General features: G+C 47.4%; 1 protein-coding gene across 2 annotated transcripts in view; it reads right to left on the bottom strand.

The window, feature by feature from the left end:
* Positions 1–16,948, bottom strand: part of MYH10 (myosin heavy chain 10) — a 139,565-nt gene that overhangs the window by 28,412 nt on the left and 94,205 nt on the right. Inside the window, exons 16-23 of one of the 2 annotated variants that reach the window (XM_060080534.1) lie at positions 15,151–15,213; positions 5,971–6,164; positions 5,756–5,877; positions 3,802–3,871; positions 3,553–3,713; positions 2,239–2,347; positions 2,005–2,136; positions 915–1,121 (exon numbers count right to left, since the gene is read on the bottom strand). In XM_060080534.1, coding sequence (XP_059936517.1) covers positions 915–1,121; positions 2,005–2,136; positions 2,239–2,347; positions 3,553–3,713; positions 3,802–3,871; positions 5,756–5,877; positions 5,971–6,164; positions 15,151–15,213 — 1,058 coding nt within the window. The remainder of the gene's footprint in view (positions 1–914; positions 1,122–2,004; positions 2,137–2,238; positions 2,348–3,552; positions 3,714–3,801; positions 3,872–5,755; positions 5,878–5,970; positions 6,165–15,150; positions 15,214–16,948) is intronic. The other variant, XM_060080535.1, reaches the window with a different exon arrangement.

Below are 16,948 nucleotides of genomic sequence, written 5' to 3'. Positions count from 1 at the left end.
ATGCTTAAAGTCCTAGAACTAGAATTGCTGGATTAATGTGTACTTTTTACAGCTTTGGTGATATTTTGCCAACCTATTATGGGATACTGGAAAGCTGTTTGTGCTGAAGAATGGAGAGGGCCTGGACAATTTATTGTATGGGGTATTTGCTAAGGAATAATATAATATCTTTTGCGGTTTTGAGAAATGTCTGAAATGTCTGTGCTTTGCAAAGATAAGCTAAGTGGTGGGGATAAAATTAAGGGAGAGGTCTGGAAGAAAGAAAGTTTGGTACTGGACCCATGAAGCAGTGGTGGCAGATACAGACACCCTGACACTCAAGGCCATACTGGAGAGGTTGGGGAAGGATTCAAGGAGAACGTGTCTCAGGGCACAGGCATAATCACTGCTGTCTGGATCACTCATCTGGGTATTCAATCACAGAGAGAACTGTGCTTCATGTGAGGACAGCTGGATCTCAATAAGAAAGTAGCTACTAGCAGGAAGGGCTAAGTGTTTTATTCTGATTCCTGGCCACCTCCTGCGTCAGTGCTGAGCATTTATTATGAACCCCACTACCTCGTAGGTGTCTCTCTAATGAATAGAGTGAGCAGTGGAATTATTAATGATAACACAACGAACAAACTCCATCCCCACAGACCCTGGGATGCTTCTACTCTGAATCACTTTGCAGCCTCTAAGATGCCACATCAGAACATAAAAAAGATTCCTGTTCAAAATAACAAATCTACGTTTGAAGGAATCTATTACATGTGTGCTTCAAATGATCTTTTAAAGGGGGGGGGGAGAGAAATGACTTGTGCTCCTTTTGCTCTTCAATGGACACAAGAATCCAAACCCATAGCATCTATTCACTCAACAGATCCATTTGGAAAACCCAAACTATAATCCTAAATGAAACTTATCACAGATACCTGAATATGTGCTTGCATTTTCTTCTTTTCATTTTGGAGGATTTGGTTTCTTTCTTCTTCTTCTTCAACCCTAGACTCCAAGTCATGGAGAATCTCTTCTAATTCCTGCTTTTTAGCAGCCAGTCTTGCCCTCATCTCTTCTGCTTCAGCAAAGAGCTCAGTCTCTGCTTGTAGCTGCTCTGCCAGGATATTCTTCTCTTCTAGCAGCTGCAATCACAATAAAGCGTCCGGTGCTATGACTGGCCGGTTATGTACAAGAGACAGTCACTGGGACTCCAGTGGTCAGTGCAGGTCACCCAAGAAACCCGGAGTTAAAAATATGTAACATCACTCGCAAAACTTTCAAATATATCTTCGGCTCTAGCAAAATAAGCTGGGTGAAAACTTGAGACAACAGAAACAACGAAAAATGTTATCCTGAATAATATATATTAAATTCATGCTATTTTAAAGAATTTCCTTTCTTACTATTAAGGTAATTCACAAAGGGACCAAAGAATAGGAGGGGAAATATTATGCAAATGCTATGAAGTTCATGGTGACCGAAGCCGTCTGGCATCAAATGATATTCTGGCCACTACTGTTAAAACTTTTTGGCCCTGAACACATCAGCCCTATCAATGTCAACTACAAACATTTCCTGAGTCTCTGCTTTGTCTATGAAGCATAGCTTCCTGAGAACAGGATGTGGACTCAAGACCACTGTGGCTGGAGAACAGGCAGGGGGGTGCCTTGTACTGTCTCATCCTTTTACTTTTTTCTAGGTCCATTGTGAGCAGTCACAGGAAGGTGCTAATACCAGGAGACGTCTCACTGGTGTTCAACGCACACCCGATAGCAAACGTGATCATCTGGGTGTCCAAAGGGTGACAAACGCAAAAATGCAAGAGGTCAAGCTGATTTCAGTTTATATATACCCCAATGCTTGGCCTAATACATCTGCTACCTCTATGCTCAAACGTCTATGCTTTGGAAAGGAGTGAAAAATACACACAAAATAAGGTGCTGTTTATTTGGGATTCACTGGGCGGGTCCCTATCGGCGGGATCGTGTCTTCTTTCAGGGCTGAGCGGGAACTGGTGAGCTGTACCTGTTGGTGCTTCCTCTCCATCTCCTCCAGCTCCCCTTCCACCTTTGTCTGCTTCTCTTTCACCTTCAGCAGCTCTTCGTCTTTGGCCTGGAGCTCCTCCTCTTGGCGAGTGACTTGTAGGAGCGGCTTCACCTGCATTCACACATTGAACACTGACTGCCGCACCCCGCCCCTCCCTGCCCCGGGGCTTCTCTTGGTCCCGCGCGCGCCGTCCCGGGGGAGCCGGGCACCCACCTTGGTGAAGACGCGCCACCACTGCCAGTGCCGCAGCTTCAGGTACGCGGCGCAGTTGCGCTGCAGCACCTTCAGGGCGCTCAGCTGCTGCTGCTTCTTGGCGAAGGCCCTGAAGAGAAGAGGAAGGAAGACGGGTTAAAGAAAACTGTGGTTTTGTTTTGCTCGTAAACAACAAACATTTATTTCTCACAGTTCTGGAGGCTGGGAAGTCCAGGATCATGGCCCCGGCAGATCCCGTGTCTGCCGAGGACCCGCTTCCTCACTGACAGCTGCTTCTTGCTGTCGCCTCACATGGGGGAAGGGCAAGGAAGCTCTGTGGGGTCTCGCTCCTGAGGACACTAATCCCATTCGCGAGGGCTCCACCTTGATGCGCGAATCACCCCAAAGGCCCCACCTCCAAACACCATCCCACTGGGGATTAGATTCTGGCACATGCGTCTGGGGGACACATTCAGTCTACGGCAAATAAGAGAGAACTGGGGGCTTCCCTGGTGGTGCAGTGGTTGGGAGTCCGCCTGCCGATGCGGGGGACGCGGGTTCGTGTCCCGGTGCGGGAGGACCCCGCGTGTCGAGGAGCGGCTGGGCCCGTGGGCCATGGCCGCTGGGCCTGCGCGTCTGGAGCCTGTGCTCTGCGGCGGTGAGAGGCCCGCGTACCGCAAAAAAAAAAAAAAAAAGAGAGAACTGGATTTGACAGCTGCTGTCCTAGGAGGCTTCCTAGAGGTGAATGTTCTTTGTGGGCTGGGCTGGGGATCGGGGACATGACCACGTCCCTGCCGGATGGCGGGCCTGCTCCGCCGACCTCAACTCTTGTCACGGGACCTGGCACTTTGTTCACAGACGCTGCCAGAAACGGCCCCTACCACCTACCCCCAGACACACACGTGTGCGTGTGCACGCAGGTGTGAACAAGGCCCTGCTCTCCCCTTCCCTTTGCTGTGCTCTTCATCGATCCTCTATTAGATACTCTTTTCTTTCTGGATCTGTCACAGGAGAGACATCCCTCTTTCTTCCTAAGGTACTCTTTCTCCTCCTTCCCTCCTGCACTGGACCTGCAGATCATCACGCTGACACCCTCATTTACAGATGGGCTCAGAGAAGCCCTCCCCGAGGACCCACGCTGAAGCAGGACCCCTTTATTGTCTGTCTTGGCCCCGTGTTTGTGTCCTTATTTAGAACGTGTATCTGCTTACCTGGCTCTCGGTCCCACAGGACAGGGACCTCAAGTCTCATGCGCTCTTGTATTTCTAGCACAAAACACATGCTTATTAGCACAAGCACACACTCTAAGCATTTAATACATGATTTCCCACTTACTTTCTGGCTAAGTAACCTCTGCAAACAGCCTGAAAGAAGATAATGATATCGGTAATTTTTAAATCTCTTTCTTCCTCTAAGTGCGCCAAAACTCCAGCTCTGAAAAATATCTTGCTCTGTCCAATCCTGTACAAGTTTGGGTCCAATTCTAAAGCCCGGATCTGAGACAGAAAGAGTCTGTTTGTTATTTTTGCTACAGGAAAGATTGTGTCAACAGCCCACGAACCAGAAAAATCCAGAAGAGCTTACCATGCGCTCACAAGCCTGTTTGCCATCCATAAAGCCCTTAGGAATAGCATTTGGAGTTAGGATCTCATATCTGTAAGAAAAGCAGCCAAAAAGCCTTTTGTAAAAATCTGTGGAAATGTTTACCTACTAACTATGAGTTTTGCTTTCTCTAAGAGGCAAGAATATAATGGGCAACAGTCATGTCAAATTAAAGAAATGACCAGCTGATAATCTGAGGTTTTCTGCAGATCTAGTTTCTATTTCTTAAAAGCAGCAGCAAAATGAAAATGCAGTCAATTCTCCCAAGTCAGAGACCATGTTTAAGAAGTGGTGGTGGAGAGGAATCAAAAGCATGGTGATTTTAGAAACTTTTTGTTTTTTATTTCCCACAAACTGTCCACAACCCTAAGATGCAAGGAGAATCTGGCTCTTCGTGTGTTGAGTCAACTTGTAGGCATTTATTAGATAACAGAAAAGGCTGTAAGAGCAATGCTTGGAGGCCTCTGTTTAGAACAGGAGGAAGGGGACTTCCCTGGTGGCGCAGTGGTTGAGAATCCGCCTGCCAATGCAGGGAACACAGGCTCGAACCCTGGTCTGGGAAGATCCCACATGCTGCAGAGCAACTAAGGCCATGAGCCACAACTACTGAGCCTGTGTGCCGCAACTGCTGAAGCTTGCGCGCCTAGAGCCTGTGCTCTGCAACAAGAGAAGCCACCGGGATGAGAAGCCCACGCACCACAACAAAGAGTAGCCCCCACTCGCTGCAACTAGAGAAAGCCTGCGCACAGCAGTGAAGACCCAACACACAAAAATAAATAAATTAAAATAAATTAAAAAAAAAAAAAAAAGAACAGGAAGAAGTCTCAGGGTGACTCAAAACAGCGCAGAGCTGGGTGCACATATGTTCACCTACCTGCACACTTGAGGTCTGTGCATTTATACTATATGTGGGTTATACCCCAAGAAAATAAATTTTAGCACAAAGACAGTGGCTGTATTAAAAGATGAATCTTGGCTACTTCGACCAACTTTGTATTTTGGATGCCAGTTATGTTCCATTTTCTCCTATCAAATAAAAAGGGAAAATCTACCAGCTTGTTTATCATATAGTGGGGCCATAATAAGGGTTTCCCTGAAAACCTGTAGGGATTGGAACAGTTTTTCAACTGGATTCCCTCTGGGAGAAAGGGCTACTCTTCGACCTGCAGCACTGTTTATTTTATGGAAAAACAAATGCTTCACATTTGGAAACTTGATTTCCAGGAGCAAAGAGGAAAAAGGCAAACTAGACTAACTGTTAAAGAAAATGACATAATACACTTTTAAAAAAACTGTTGCCCATCATGTTTTCATCCATTTCTATTACACACTGATATTCTCCCTCTTGTTTTTTTCCTAATTCTTTTCTAATTTCTTGTATTTCCGACCCTACTTCAGTAAAAGGATTGTAAGAACACACACACGGGCACACAGAGTGGGAAAAATATATACATACACACGTACGCAGATATATTCATTGAAAAAAGATGGAAAGAAATGTCCCAAAGTGCTTTTAGGAGTCACACCTGAATAATTTTTATTTACTTTTAACGTATTTAAAATTTTTCCTAAAAGGAACATACGTTATTCCTATATTTGAAAAAATCAGTTCAAAAAAGAGTTATGTTTAAATCCCAGGTAGAACTGCCTGAATGAGTGAACTGTAAGTTCTCAGCTCTCTGTGTTTCCTCACAGCTGCCTCAGGGCCTCAAGGACAGGCAGTGGCCTTTGCTGCGCCCAGAGAAGTTATGAGCACCCTGCCTCTTTGTAAAGCAGGCACTCGATAAAGGTTAATAATGATGACCGCCCTCCTAGATGAAAAGAGAACGGAAACCCTCCAGGGAACAAGGAAAAGTCTTTTCTCATCATCTCACTGTTTGATTCATATTCAGATAAGCTTTGATACACACAGAGCCCAGGTAAAGGTGAGCAATACCTCTGTCTGAATTCCTGGAAAACAATCCGGTTGGGGAATCCCTGGCGACAGATTCTGATCCCTTCCAGGACACCATTGCAGCGAAGCTGATCCAGCACTAGGTGCGGGTCCAGTTTTCCAGCCTAATCAAGCAGATGATAGTTTTAGAGCTTCATCTTTGTGACTGGACCTCGATCAGTCTTCAACACCCGCATCCGTTTTTGCTAAGCACGTACCCGCTTCTCGTGATTTGGAATGATGCAGCGCACAAAGTTAGGGTTGGTGTTGCGGAGCGTCGCCATCAGCTTGGTGAGAGATTCTTTGTAGAGCTGCCCGACTGTACGAAACATGCCCTTCTTGGTTTTATAGGCAGAGCCAAAAGCTGTCTCCGTCATCCCCGTGACTTGATCCAGACCCACGATCCGGTCCACTGGTGGAAATAAAAAAGACAAGGGAAAATAAACCAACTCTAACTGTTTAGCGGGAAAGGAAAGACAGAGTAAGAGTGCAGCAGCACAAGCTTTGTGGGACAAATGAGAAGAGGAGCCATAGAGGGAAGGCAGTCAGCATATTTAGACACTGCACAAGCCGTGGAACTAAAAGCCACACACTTCTAGGGCAGGATGCTGTAGTGCTTTGACAACTTCGTACCACATGCCAGCAGGTGCCTTCCGCTGCGCTAGTTTCAGGAACTCACTGCCTGATAACGTTTGCCTGTTACGTATACAGTTGTTTGGTAACTGAAAGATTATTGGCTGGCATTGATACACAAGCCGACACTGTGACAAGTCTCAAAATAGGAAATGGCTTCTGAAAATGTATATTAAGATATACATTTATACAAAGCAAATCCACTTCGTGAATATGCTCAGCAAGTGGGGACCAGAGTCGTCTCTTATGGGTCATTAGATTTCCAAAGAGAAAGGCCAACAAATGCAGGAAGATTAGATCACATCAGCTCAGGTTTTTAGGAAGGAGTAAACTTCAACTCTCTCCTCAAAGCATGGATGACACTCGTGAAAGGGCAAGAAGACTCCAGCGGAAGGAGTCTTCTGAAAAGTAATCAGTGCCCGAGCTGAGTTCAACGATGGTTAAACCTCTCAGATGCTACGCTCTTATTAAAGCAGCTGACAGTTTCCACTGTCCACACACCTGACGCTTCCAGTGATGGGATCACACGCAGAAGCCCGGCAAGCGCACCAGCCGCCAGCCGAACATTCGGTGCCTAATATGCTCTCGTTAAAAAAAATCTGATGAATGAATGAAACACACAACTGAAAAATTTTTTTTTAAACCGAAATATCAATTGAACTACCCCATCAACGCTCTCTTCGACCCTAGCGGTCCCCTCCGTTTCTTCCGTTTGCGCCCCAGGGCAGAAAGCACGTGGGGACCTGGCACCACGTGAAGTGCGCTCTCAGCAAGACCTCGGTCTTGATTCCAATCCTTGCTTTCCAGTGAGGTTTTTATGGAAGAGGCAACCGTGGCCCAGGAGGTAAGGGAACTGTCCAAGTCACGTAGGCCTTCCGTGGAAAAGCTGCGAGAAGGGTGGATGACGCCTGCACACTACCTACACTTTCTCCTCAGTGAAGCCGCCAGACTCGAGGGTTTAGGTCAAAGCTAGTCCTCCTTGCGCCCCTTGGAGACCACCACTCTCTCCTGTGCCTTCGGCCCGTCTCTCCTCACCAGGCCTGCCCCTGCACGCGCCACGACAATGAACTGCCGTCAGCCCGCCCGTTTCTGTCTCCTCACAGCTGGGCCTCTTTCTAGGCGGTTCCCACACTTGCCATTCCTCATCCTTCCCGCCAGTTTCTCACTGTGCAGCCCACTGGCTTCCAGGCCACCCTCCCTCGACACCCCATTCCACTCAGGCCATGACAGGCCCGGGCCTTATTTAACTTGACCCTGGTCCATCCATTTACCTGTCCACCATCACAGCAGCATTCTAGAAGCTCTCCACGCCTGGCTTCCCTTGTGGACTATGAACCCCGCCTTCTCCTGGCCCTCGACCCACCTCTCTAACTACCGCACTCTCCTTGATGACTTCTCTTTTGCGTTTTCTGTACATCACGACGCTCACTAAGGGCCCAAACTCAGCTCACCTAAAATCCTTTCTAGAATAAGACAGGACACAAGTGCGGGCAGACAGCACTTGACCAGAATTCTGCCTTCCTCAAGCCCCAGTCTCATCCTGGGCGATCACATTATACCTGACCTCCCAGCACCAGTCACTAAACACCTATATTCCCCTGTCCACCCAGAAGTCACAAAGCTGCCTCTGCCTTCCACAAAGTGCCTCTCACGTCTGCTTTTCTCAGTATCACCCCCCTCTAACCTAGTGCAACGTCTGGCATATAACATGCTTGATACATGAATGTTAGCAAATAAATGAGTAAACATTAAATGCTTTCACAATTACCAACAGTGAGAAATGCACTGAAAGAAAAGAACAGGATGCTATGAGAAGGATGGGCGGTTAGAGACCTCTCTGGAGAAATTACGTTTAATGCCGTGAGGGTAAGGATGAGCCAGTGGAGAGATCACTGCAGGCAGTGGCAACAGCAGGCGTGAAGGACCAGAGGCAGGAAGAAGTGCAAGAAGCTGGTGCCACTGGGGCCTCAGGAGCAAGGAGGTGAGGACACGCACGCAGTAGAGAATGGACTGGGGGAGGGGTCAGGGAGCAAGGCGTGACCCATGTTGTAGTCCAGGCTCAGAGAGACGATGGTAGGCTGAACTTGTAAGATCACAGAGGAGATGGTGGAGAAGGAAGATTCCAGATGTGTTTTGCTGGCAGGACTGTCTTGCTCTTAGGATGAACTTGGCGTGGAGAATAAGGCAGAGGGCGAGAACTCCTGGGATTTGGGCAGGCAAGTGGCTGGTGGCACCACTGGGAAGATGGGGAGAGAAGGGGGTTCTGTGGGTAGAAAGATGGCTCCAAACTCTATTTAAGTTTGGGGCGCCCGTGAGACACTGAGGCGGAGATGTCAAGTGGACAGCGGACAGACTGCTGGTAAGAAAAGAGGTCTGAAGGAGAAAAGGTAGATTTGGGAGTTGCTGACTTGCAGCTAGGATTTAAAGTTACGGGACTGGATGAGCTCCCTAAAGGGCGAATGACCAGAGATGGGGGCGTGGGGCAGGCCCCAAGGAGCTGGGGCAGACGGAGGAGTTCGATAAGGAGGACGAGAAGGGGCTGGACGTAGGGGGGCCCAAGGGCAATGTCCTAAACTGAAGCACATTCTCCCCGTCCCTCCTCCTGTATATCTAGTGCAGACGTGGCCACGGGTTACTCAAGCCAGAAACCGCCAGAAACCGGGAGTCGGCCTCCAGGCCTCTCCCACATCCAGCTGCTGATTTACCGGAACCAGTCAGGACAAGCTTCCGGAGTCTTCAGTCCACCCCTCCTCTCCACTGCCCTGGTCTGTGCGACAGTGCCCTACCGGGTTCCTTCCTCCAGCCTCACTCTCCCATTTCACCCTCCACCCCTGCAGCCACAATGTGCTTTCCAGTTACACCTTTGTCACGATTAACAGCTGTGTCTAAAACTAAGCAAGTTCCTTGCTCCTAAACTTAAAATCCTTCTATTTCTCCTACAGCTTGTAGGAAACAGTCCAAATAACAACCCAGCAGCAGAGCACAGGGATGAAGAACTCTACCCAGAGAGTCAGAGACACCTGCCACCTACAAGGTGCGTGAACTTGGGTCTAGTTACCCATCTTCTCCCAGCCTCAGTTTGTTCCTCTGTGAAATGGAGCCAAGGTGACTTACCTTACAGAACCGAGGTGCCTAGAAAGCATGAAGTGCTCGGCGAAGGGACCTCCTGTCACCTTCCCTAGACGCCAACTCTACAAACCAGCTGCATTTTCTCAAGGACACAAAGCTCTCAAGTCTCCATCCTTTTCTCTCTGCCAGGAACCCCGCCTCCTAGCGAACTCATAATGGCTTTAGAATCTCCATCCCTTTCCCTACCACCTCTTCCTGTCCACCTGCCTCCAGGCTAAACAGGCCACTCCCTCCTCAAAGCTTCAAATCACAAACGTCAGACCCTGGGATGACACTTCCACTCTGTTCCCTGTATATTCCTGCTGGACTAAGCTTCGGGGAACGTCTCTCTCCAGCACTGAACACACACGGGGTCCTGAGAGCAGATCCCTGGTGTCCCTGGACCCCCCCCCGATCACCAGCTCAAATGGCTTCTTCTGCCTTCCCCACGTCCTGATGTTGGCCTGAGCATGGTCCCTGGCACAGTAATTTTTTTTTTTTAAACAAATACCCACTGAATGAACACAAAATTACCCACAAGAACAAGTCACACCCATAACAAAAGAGAAGGAGCACCACGCTGACTGCGGGGACTTAGCCGCACTGGTCTGCAGCTCTTTCCCTGAAGGGGCAGCTCCTCTTCCACAGGGCAGGATGGCAGGGACCCGCGGCGCAGCCCCGGGCAAGGACCACTTTTTTTTGTTGTTTTTTAAAGTAATAAACAAAAAATATAATCATAATGAGCCTGATTTTCAAATTTAACTTTAATAAGGGTAATCCAAAGCTAAATATTCAGATTTTTAAAAAATTAATGCTTCAGACTTTTTTTTTTCTTTTTTAATTCAAAAACTTAAACTCAGGGTTAGTTTCTACCAATGAGTAAAATTACTGGGTAAAAGAGAAACACTTTGGGAACTTCATTAAACGATTTGGGCCACACTAATCATATACGATTTCACTCAAAAATCAAGACCTAGAAAAACCTCTGTTTTAAAAGAATATTTTCTTGTTGAAAACTGTTCTGGCAGGAACCAGACAAAGATGTAAAATGCAGACAAGATTCTAGCAGCCCCCTGAAATGAGCAGCACCGCCTCTTCTAAGACTTAATATCACTGCTAAAACCTCCAAGTGTCTACTGCCCAGGGTTTCAAGGTGAAAGAATGGCTTTGTTTATCCTCCTCCTCCATCCAGGAGAGGCTGGTTAGGCTGCTGGTGGGCACTGCAATTCATTACTTGGTTGCCCCGTGGCCTGAAAAGAGTTCCAAGTATTTTATATTAACAACTTATTAATCAATAAACCCTACGCGGACAGTCAGAAATGAGATGAGCCCCACAGACCTGCGATCTCTAAGGGCATGTTCAGAGTTTAAGAGGAAAAAAAAAAAAAAAAAAAAAAAGCAACTGTAATCCTCTATCTCATAAAACTGCCATCAACAGTTTTACGTAAGGAATGGTATCGTCCACAGCCGGAATACTTAACTGGCCCTTCTTCTAGCGGACAGTCTCAGGAGACAAGAGGAATACATGAGATTTTTGTGTTCTTTAAATCTGTGCATGGGCCAAAATACTAGTGCTATTATTTCATTTGAAGTATTTAAGCCAGTTCTTCAGAAACTCTCTCTAGATAATAGAGCTGGAAACCAAAAAGGGGGGGAGAAAACTGTCTTAATGTTAACTTTAATACCCAGACACAACGATTTAGGAACTACATCACACACTCCTATCCTAGAGAAGCCTCTAGTCCCCAGCACTGTGCCAGGCACATGGTGGATTCTCAGTGCTCATTTACATAGACTAAGCCTGTTCTACTCTTAAGGTACACTAAAATGTTACTAACAGTTGAAAATGATTCCGAAACAAATATTTAACTGCTATGAATTCCCAGAAACAATCTTAACATTGAATAGTCTATCTCCAGGGTACGGCTATTACACAGTAATAACAAATTTACAGTGGTTACATAACTGGGTTGTAGAACCAATCTGTTAAATGTTCTAGAGTGTTTGGGAAGTTTCAGAAAACTTCCAGGAAGTTCAGCAGTTGACGGCGAGCGTGTGATTCAGGAAGAGAGCAATCTGCCCTTCTCCAAGCGCCAGCGTTAAGGTGACCTGAAATTTGTCTCCCTTACCCACCCTCCCCATCTGTACTTTCTGCCCCTGCAGAAGCCAAAGTCTGGGCACACAGGGAGCCCCACACCTCCTGCCAGCGCCTCCGGCACGGCTACTCCTGCTTTCTCCCACTGGCAGGTCCCATGAATATGATTCATGCCCACCCCGGGCAGCACAGCATGACTGCCTGTCAGCGGGGCCTCGGGGCACTGTGAAGAAAAGAGGACCTGCGTGAGACAATGGCCAAGGAAATAAGCATTTACTGATTTTCTCTGTTTTTTATAATTAGAACAGCAGCAGCAACGAGGGTCAACAGCAATCACGGCAGCTGCAGAGGCAGCCAGGGCAAGTGCAAGGCCAGGCAGCAGCGTGTGCTCAGGCGCTTCCCGGGCCGGGTCAGCCTCTCGCTGCCTCGTCTGATACTCGCGGTAACCCTGAGAACTAAGTGTCACTGTCCCCACTGGACCTCGGGAACTGGAGGTGCTGTCCTCAGAAGCTGCTTCTCCTCGAGCTCCCAACTCTGGTTAGAACTCAAGATAAAAAAATAGGAAAGAGTAGAATATGCAACGACGTATAAAACCTTCATCCACTGAACACGAAGACGATGAAACTGCGTACAGAAACCCGATCAGACCTAAACCGGAGAGTCTAAAAGGCACTAAAAATAGGGGTTAGGACCACTGGATATAATCTACACGGAGATCCAATGATGACCGTTTTTATCAGTCATGCTACTGAATACTAACGACTCACTGAAGGAAAAAAAAAGACTGGTTCAAAGTCTTCGAAGTCAGAACAGCATCATTTCTGTTATGCCAAGAAGGAAGGGAAGAATTCCGGGGCCACTAGGAGATGAAGGGAGACCCCAGTGGGGCAGCCCTCCCGCAGGCCGGGACCGAGCTCTCCCTGCTGATTCCCAGCCCCAAGTGAATTGCTGCCACCACGTTTCAAGTGCTGCTTCTACGAGAGATTGAGAAGGGTGGAGGGAGTTCTCTATCGACGACTAAAACTGGCTTCCTGTACTTCTCACAATGTCTCCGGTGGTCACCCTTCCAGACCCGTCAGCTGCCGTCCAGCACTCGTGGGGGGTCAGAGAACCTAAGGGTACTTACTACCCTGTGAAGGACACGGCAGGTGTCCGCTAGCGTTAGGGCAGATTACACACAACCGTCCCTCCGACACAGTTCGCGTCAGGACCGAAGCCACAAGCTGCCGCCCCTACCATCACAGGCCCTTCTAGTCTAAAAACCCCGCCTACCACTTTGAGGTTAGGAACCCGCTTTGCTAATTCATTGCATCCTCCGTTACTAGTTTATCCCAGGAGTCTAGATTCTCAAAATATATTTGGAAGAAAACAGTCCTTTGGTTTACAGCAGAAACTTGTATGACCTTATTCTGTCTGCCTCTAGGAATTCTGTTCCTTTCTCTCCTGCACTTGTTCTTTGATGGTTTTGGAAACCTCTCTTTACCCGCATCTCTCATCTTTCTCCTCAAAATCCCGCACATTCTTCTAATGCTGTTCTCCTAACCTTATGACTCTACTTGGACGCACAGGGCCCGCGGCAGCTCTTTGTCATCTCATAGAGAGGCACCGCCCACCTCAGTGTGTCAAAGGCCATCACGATTTGATCCTGAGGACCCCCTTCATCCACCCTCTTGAGAAATCCCTGAAAATACTAAAGCCCATGTTTTCATTTAAAACCCGTTACCCCTCCCTGGGGTTTGAATCCATGAGCACATGTTGAGGAGAACATTTCTCCTGTAGAAATATCAATACTACCTACAACTTCGAAGACCACCTGTGGCCATGGTGGATGGAAGGCCCTCCGGGGTGGGGAGAGATTGAGACCCCGACACTCGGGTCAGCTGGCTGACTCAACCAGAGGCCACCTCATGAGAGAGACGGACCAGGCACGTTTCCAGTGCCCAGGCAAGCAGACGGGAGGAGGGAGCCGGCTCCCTCAGGGAATGGTTTTGTCTAGGGTGGCCCTGTACCTGATCCTGCAGGTACAGAAAAGCACCTGGTCCACAGACCCCGAAGATCAGGGCCCCACAGGAAAGAGCATCTGTGCTGCAGGAGAGGGAAGGCCATGGTGGGAGGGCTGGGCGAGGCTGCTGCCCCTAGCTGCTGGGTGTGGGACACCCACCCACAGACTTCACGGTGCGCCCGTCTGGTGCCAGGAGCGGGGGAGTGGTGGGGGCCCACGGGCTGGAAGTCTCTCAAACGTTAGAAATCCAAGAGTTGGAGGAATGAATTTAAAGAGGGAGCTCTACTTTGGGAGAAAGTCCAAAAGATCGAGCGCTGACCTTTCAACAAAGCACAAGTCCCAGGCAGACCATAAGCTTCAAACTACCATCTAGCTCTTTCTCTCCCAACTTCCTCAACTCTCTCAGTACCCCCAAGGCCCAAGATGACTGACCTCGAAGATTTCTCCTCTGGACTAGTCATCCCAGCTCACGGAGCAACCTTTGGCATAATCTCTCCCTCCCTCCGCCCCCTTGCTTGCAACCTACTTCTTTCACAGTGTGTGAGCCAGAATTGACCCCAGGAATCTTGGATTAAAACGGGTATGTTTCTTTAACATATTTTTAAAACACTTTTGAGATGGGTTTGGGTCTCAGCATTATGTTCCAAAAATCATGAAGGAAATTTTATAAGATGAATTTGACTTTACCTTTGAGTTTTTACTACTTGGCAATTTTACTGAACAACTGGAAGGTTAGGTGATCTTCATTTATATTAGGCTTTTGGAGGGCCTCTTCACCATGGTTAGGCTGTATTCTTTCCTTCCTTCCATCTATCTATCTATCTATTTTTAAAGTACAGTCGATTTACAGGTTAGGTTGTATTTTAAACAGGGCTAAGGATTCAAACCGTAAGGCCCAAATGTGTGAAGCTCGATTCCAGGTTCAAGGTACAGGTTCTAACACTCCACTCTTCATATCAACGTGCACATCTCAAGCCTTGTAGATAGTTTCATGGTTTTCAGTTCAAAAGAAAAGGGCAAGTAGCCAGATATGCACATAAATTCCAAATAAAAGGCATGATGATGAGACCAACATACGTGAGCTAATTATGTAATTATTTGTTCACAAAATGTTAATGACTTGAAAAAAAGAAAAAGAAAACCTACTAGCCTTTGGAGTTCCTTAGAGTTGAAAATTTAAAGGTAACTCAAAGACAAGGAGCTATTACCGGGCACATCAATTCCTAACAACTCCCTTAGAGGACAGTGTATCAAACGGCACTACTGGAAAAGGTACTGACAGACCTTTTGCTCTGCGGTGCTTACGGGCTACGCATAAAAGAAGCAATGTGTAGGCAGTAGCGACTGAGTTGTTTATGCGCTCAAACAGTTGCCTTGAAGGATAATAAAACTGAGCATGAAATGAAGGTTCATGCAGGTCTATGAGCAAAACAAAAACAGAAACCCAGAAACCAAGCCCCCGTCCTCCCCGGCCACCCTGCCACGCCCCCCACCCCGCAAGTTCTTCCTCTGGGCTGAAACCCCTTGTGTTTGGAAGACCTACAGGCTTTATCCATTCACCTGGTGGCTCATGAAGACCAGAAACACTGTCATAGAAAGAAGCTCTCTGAATATTCTGAATCTCTAAAGCAGAGAAACAGCAAAAACAGGAGGACAGAAGGGCAAATACACAAACACTTCAGTTAGTGTGAAAGACATTCGACATCACAAGTCAACTTTGCAATTGGGCTACAAAAGCAGCTAGTCCAGGGCAGACCCCATGCAAACATTACTGTTTAGAGAATTTGCACATCTGGACAAAGTTCTGTATAAAATAAATGTATATAGCTGAATCATTCCCAACTCCAGGTGTGAGCATTATATCATATTAATGTCAAATGGTTACCCCCATGTAAACGCAGGATGAAATTTAAGAGTAGTAAGGTACTATTTGCATTGTCTTTCATAAAATTATCTTCCAATTAGCAAGTTAGGACAAGACTGCAGCAAGTTAGATTACTCTGGAAAAGGTAAATATTAGTGGCATTTACTGTCAAAAATTCACACTGCTGTGTAATTTTATTTCCAATCCAGATTTTGGAAATATAATTTACTTCAAATACAAACAACGAACAGGTAACTACCACTAAGGAAAACAAAATTCTATTGTAGCAAATTGTACAAAATGTTAAAGCAACTTCAAATCATAACTAAGATGATACCTATTGATCATACCGTTACTCATGAAAATATCACAGGAGATACATTTACATGAAAATGTAATTTTTAGGTCTTTTCTTCCTGGTATATTAGCCCCGAGAAGTGGCAAGAAATCCGTGTGCAGCTGGTAGAGAGATCGCAAAACATCTTTCAGCAAAAAAGTAGGGCACTATGAATCTCTAGGGCAGGGCTGCCACCAATAAATCTTATTTCTCCTGGTTTGGCATGGAGAAAATTCTAACACAAAGTTTATTTTAACATGAAATGTTTTATACTCAAGGCATTGCACCTTCACAGGCAAACTATATTCATACATCATATACTCATACACTCAGTCAACTTGTCATTTTCTGCCTTTGCGTTGATGTGGCTGTAAAGAGAGAAGAATAATCACATGCTTTTCCAGGGCTATTTTCTTTTCCTAGAGAAGAAGTTCCCCTTTTCCCAAGACGTCTCTATGTCCACAGTGAGCGTGACGAGTTCTCCACCCTACGACCCTCTTCAAAGTCCTGTGCCTGCCGCTGACCTCACGCGTGCAACACACGGTCCTCGAAATCGGAGGAGCCTGGCATCAGGCTCTGCCTGCCCCTCACCCTGATGGTGGGTCACCTCTGAGAGCCTGTCACTCAGATTAAACTGAGTAACCGTCCACCTGAGCTGACGGATGGCAGGACTTCCCACTAAGAGAAGCGATATCAGGAGAGCAAACACACAGGATGACTCCGGAGCGGATACTGGCACAGCCAGGTCACAATGGGGAGAGGATTTCCGCTCAGCCCATTTGGACAAAAGTGGCCACACGTGCTCCCAAGCTGGTCACGTGGAGAAAGGTGAGGGCCCCGGCAGGGCCTGAGCTGTGGGCCAAGGACAGGTGGACAGGGCTTGAGCCAGGACGGGAGGGCCCCGCAGGCCACACGCCTTTCCTCTCAGAGCTTCTGCCATCAAGTGAGTAACCTGTCTGTAGCTAGTCCATGAAAAGCACAGAAAGGCAGGTAAGGGCTCTGCAGATGGGGTCGTACCTGTGAGACACGTCACCCGCACCTGTGACACGCAATGTGCATCACATCATTGCTGCAGCTGCAGCCCCCATCTCCACCCTCACCTGCCGGATCTCACATTCCTGGCACTTCTGACCCGCTGCCACCAGAGGCCCTCCCGT

Source organism: Mesoplodon densirostris, chromosome 18, assembly GCF_025265405.1.
Source record: "Mesoplodon densirostris isolate mMesDen1 chromosome 18, mMesDen1 primary haplotype, whole genome shotgun sequence".
NCBI lineage: Eukaryota > Metazoa > Chordata > Mammalia > Artiodactyla > Ziphiidae > Mesoplodon > Mesoplodon densirostris.
Note: the sequence above shows the minus strand (reverse complement) of the source record. Positions and strands in the feature narration are given on the sequence as shown.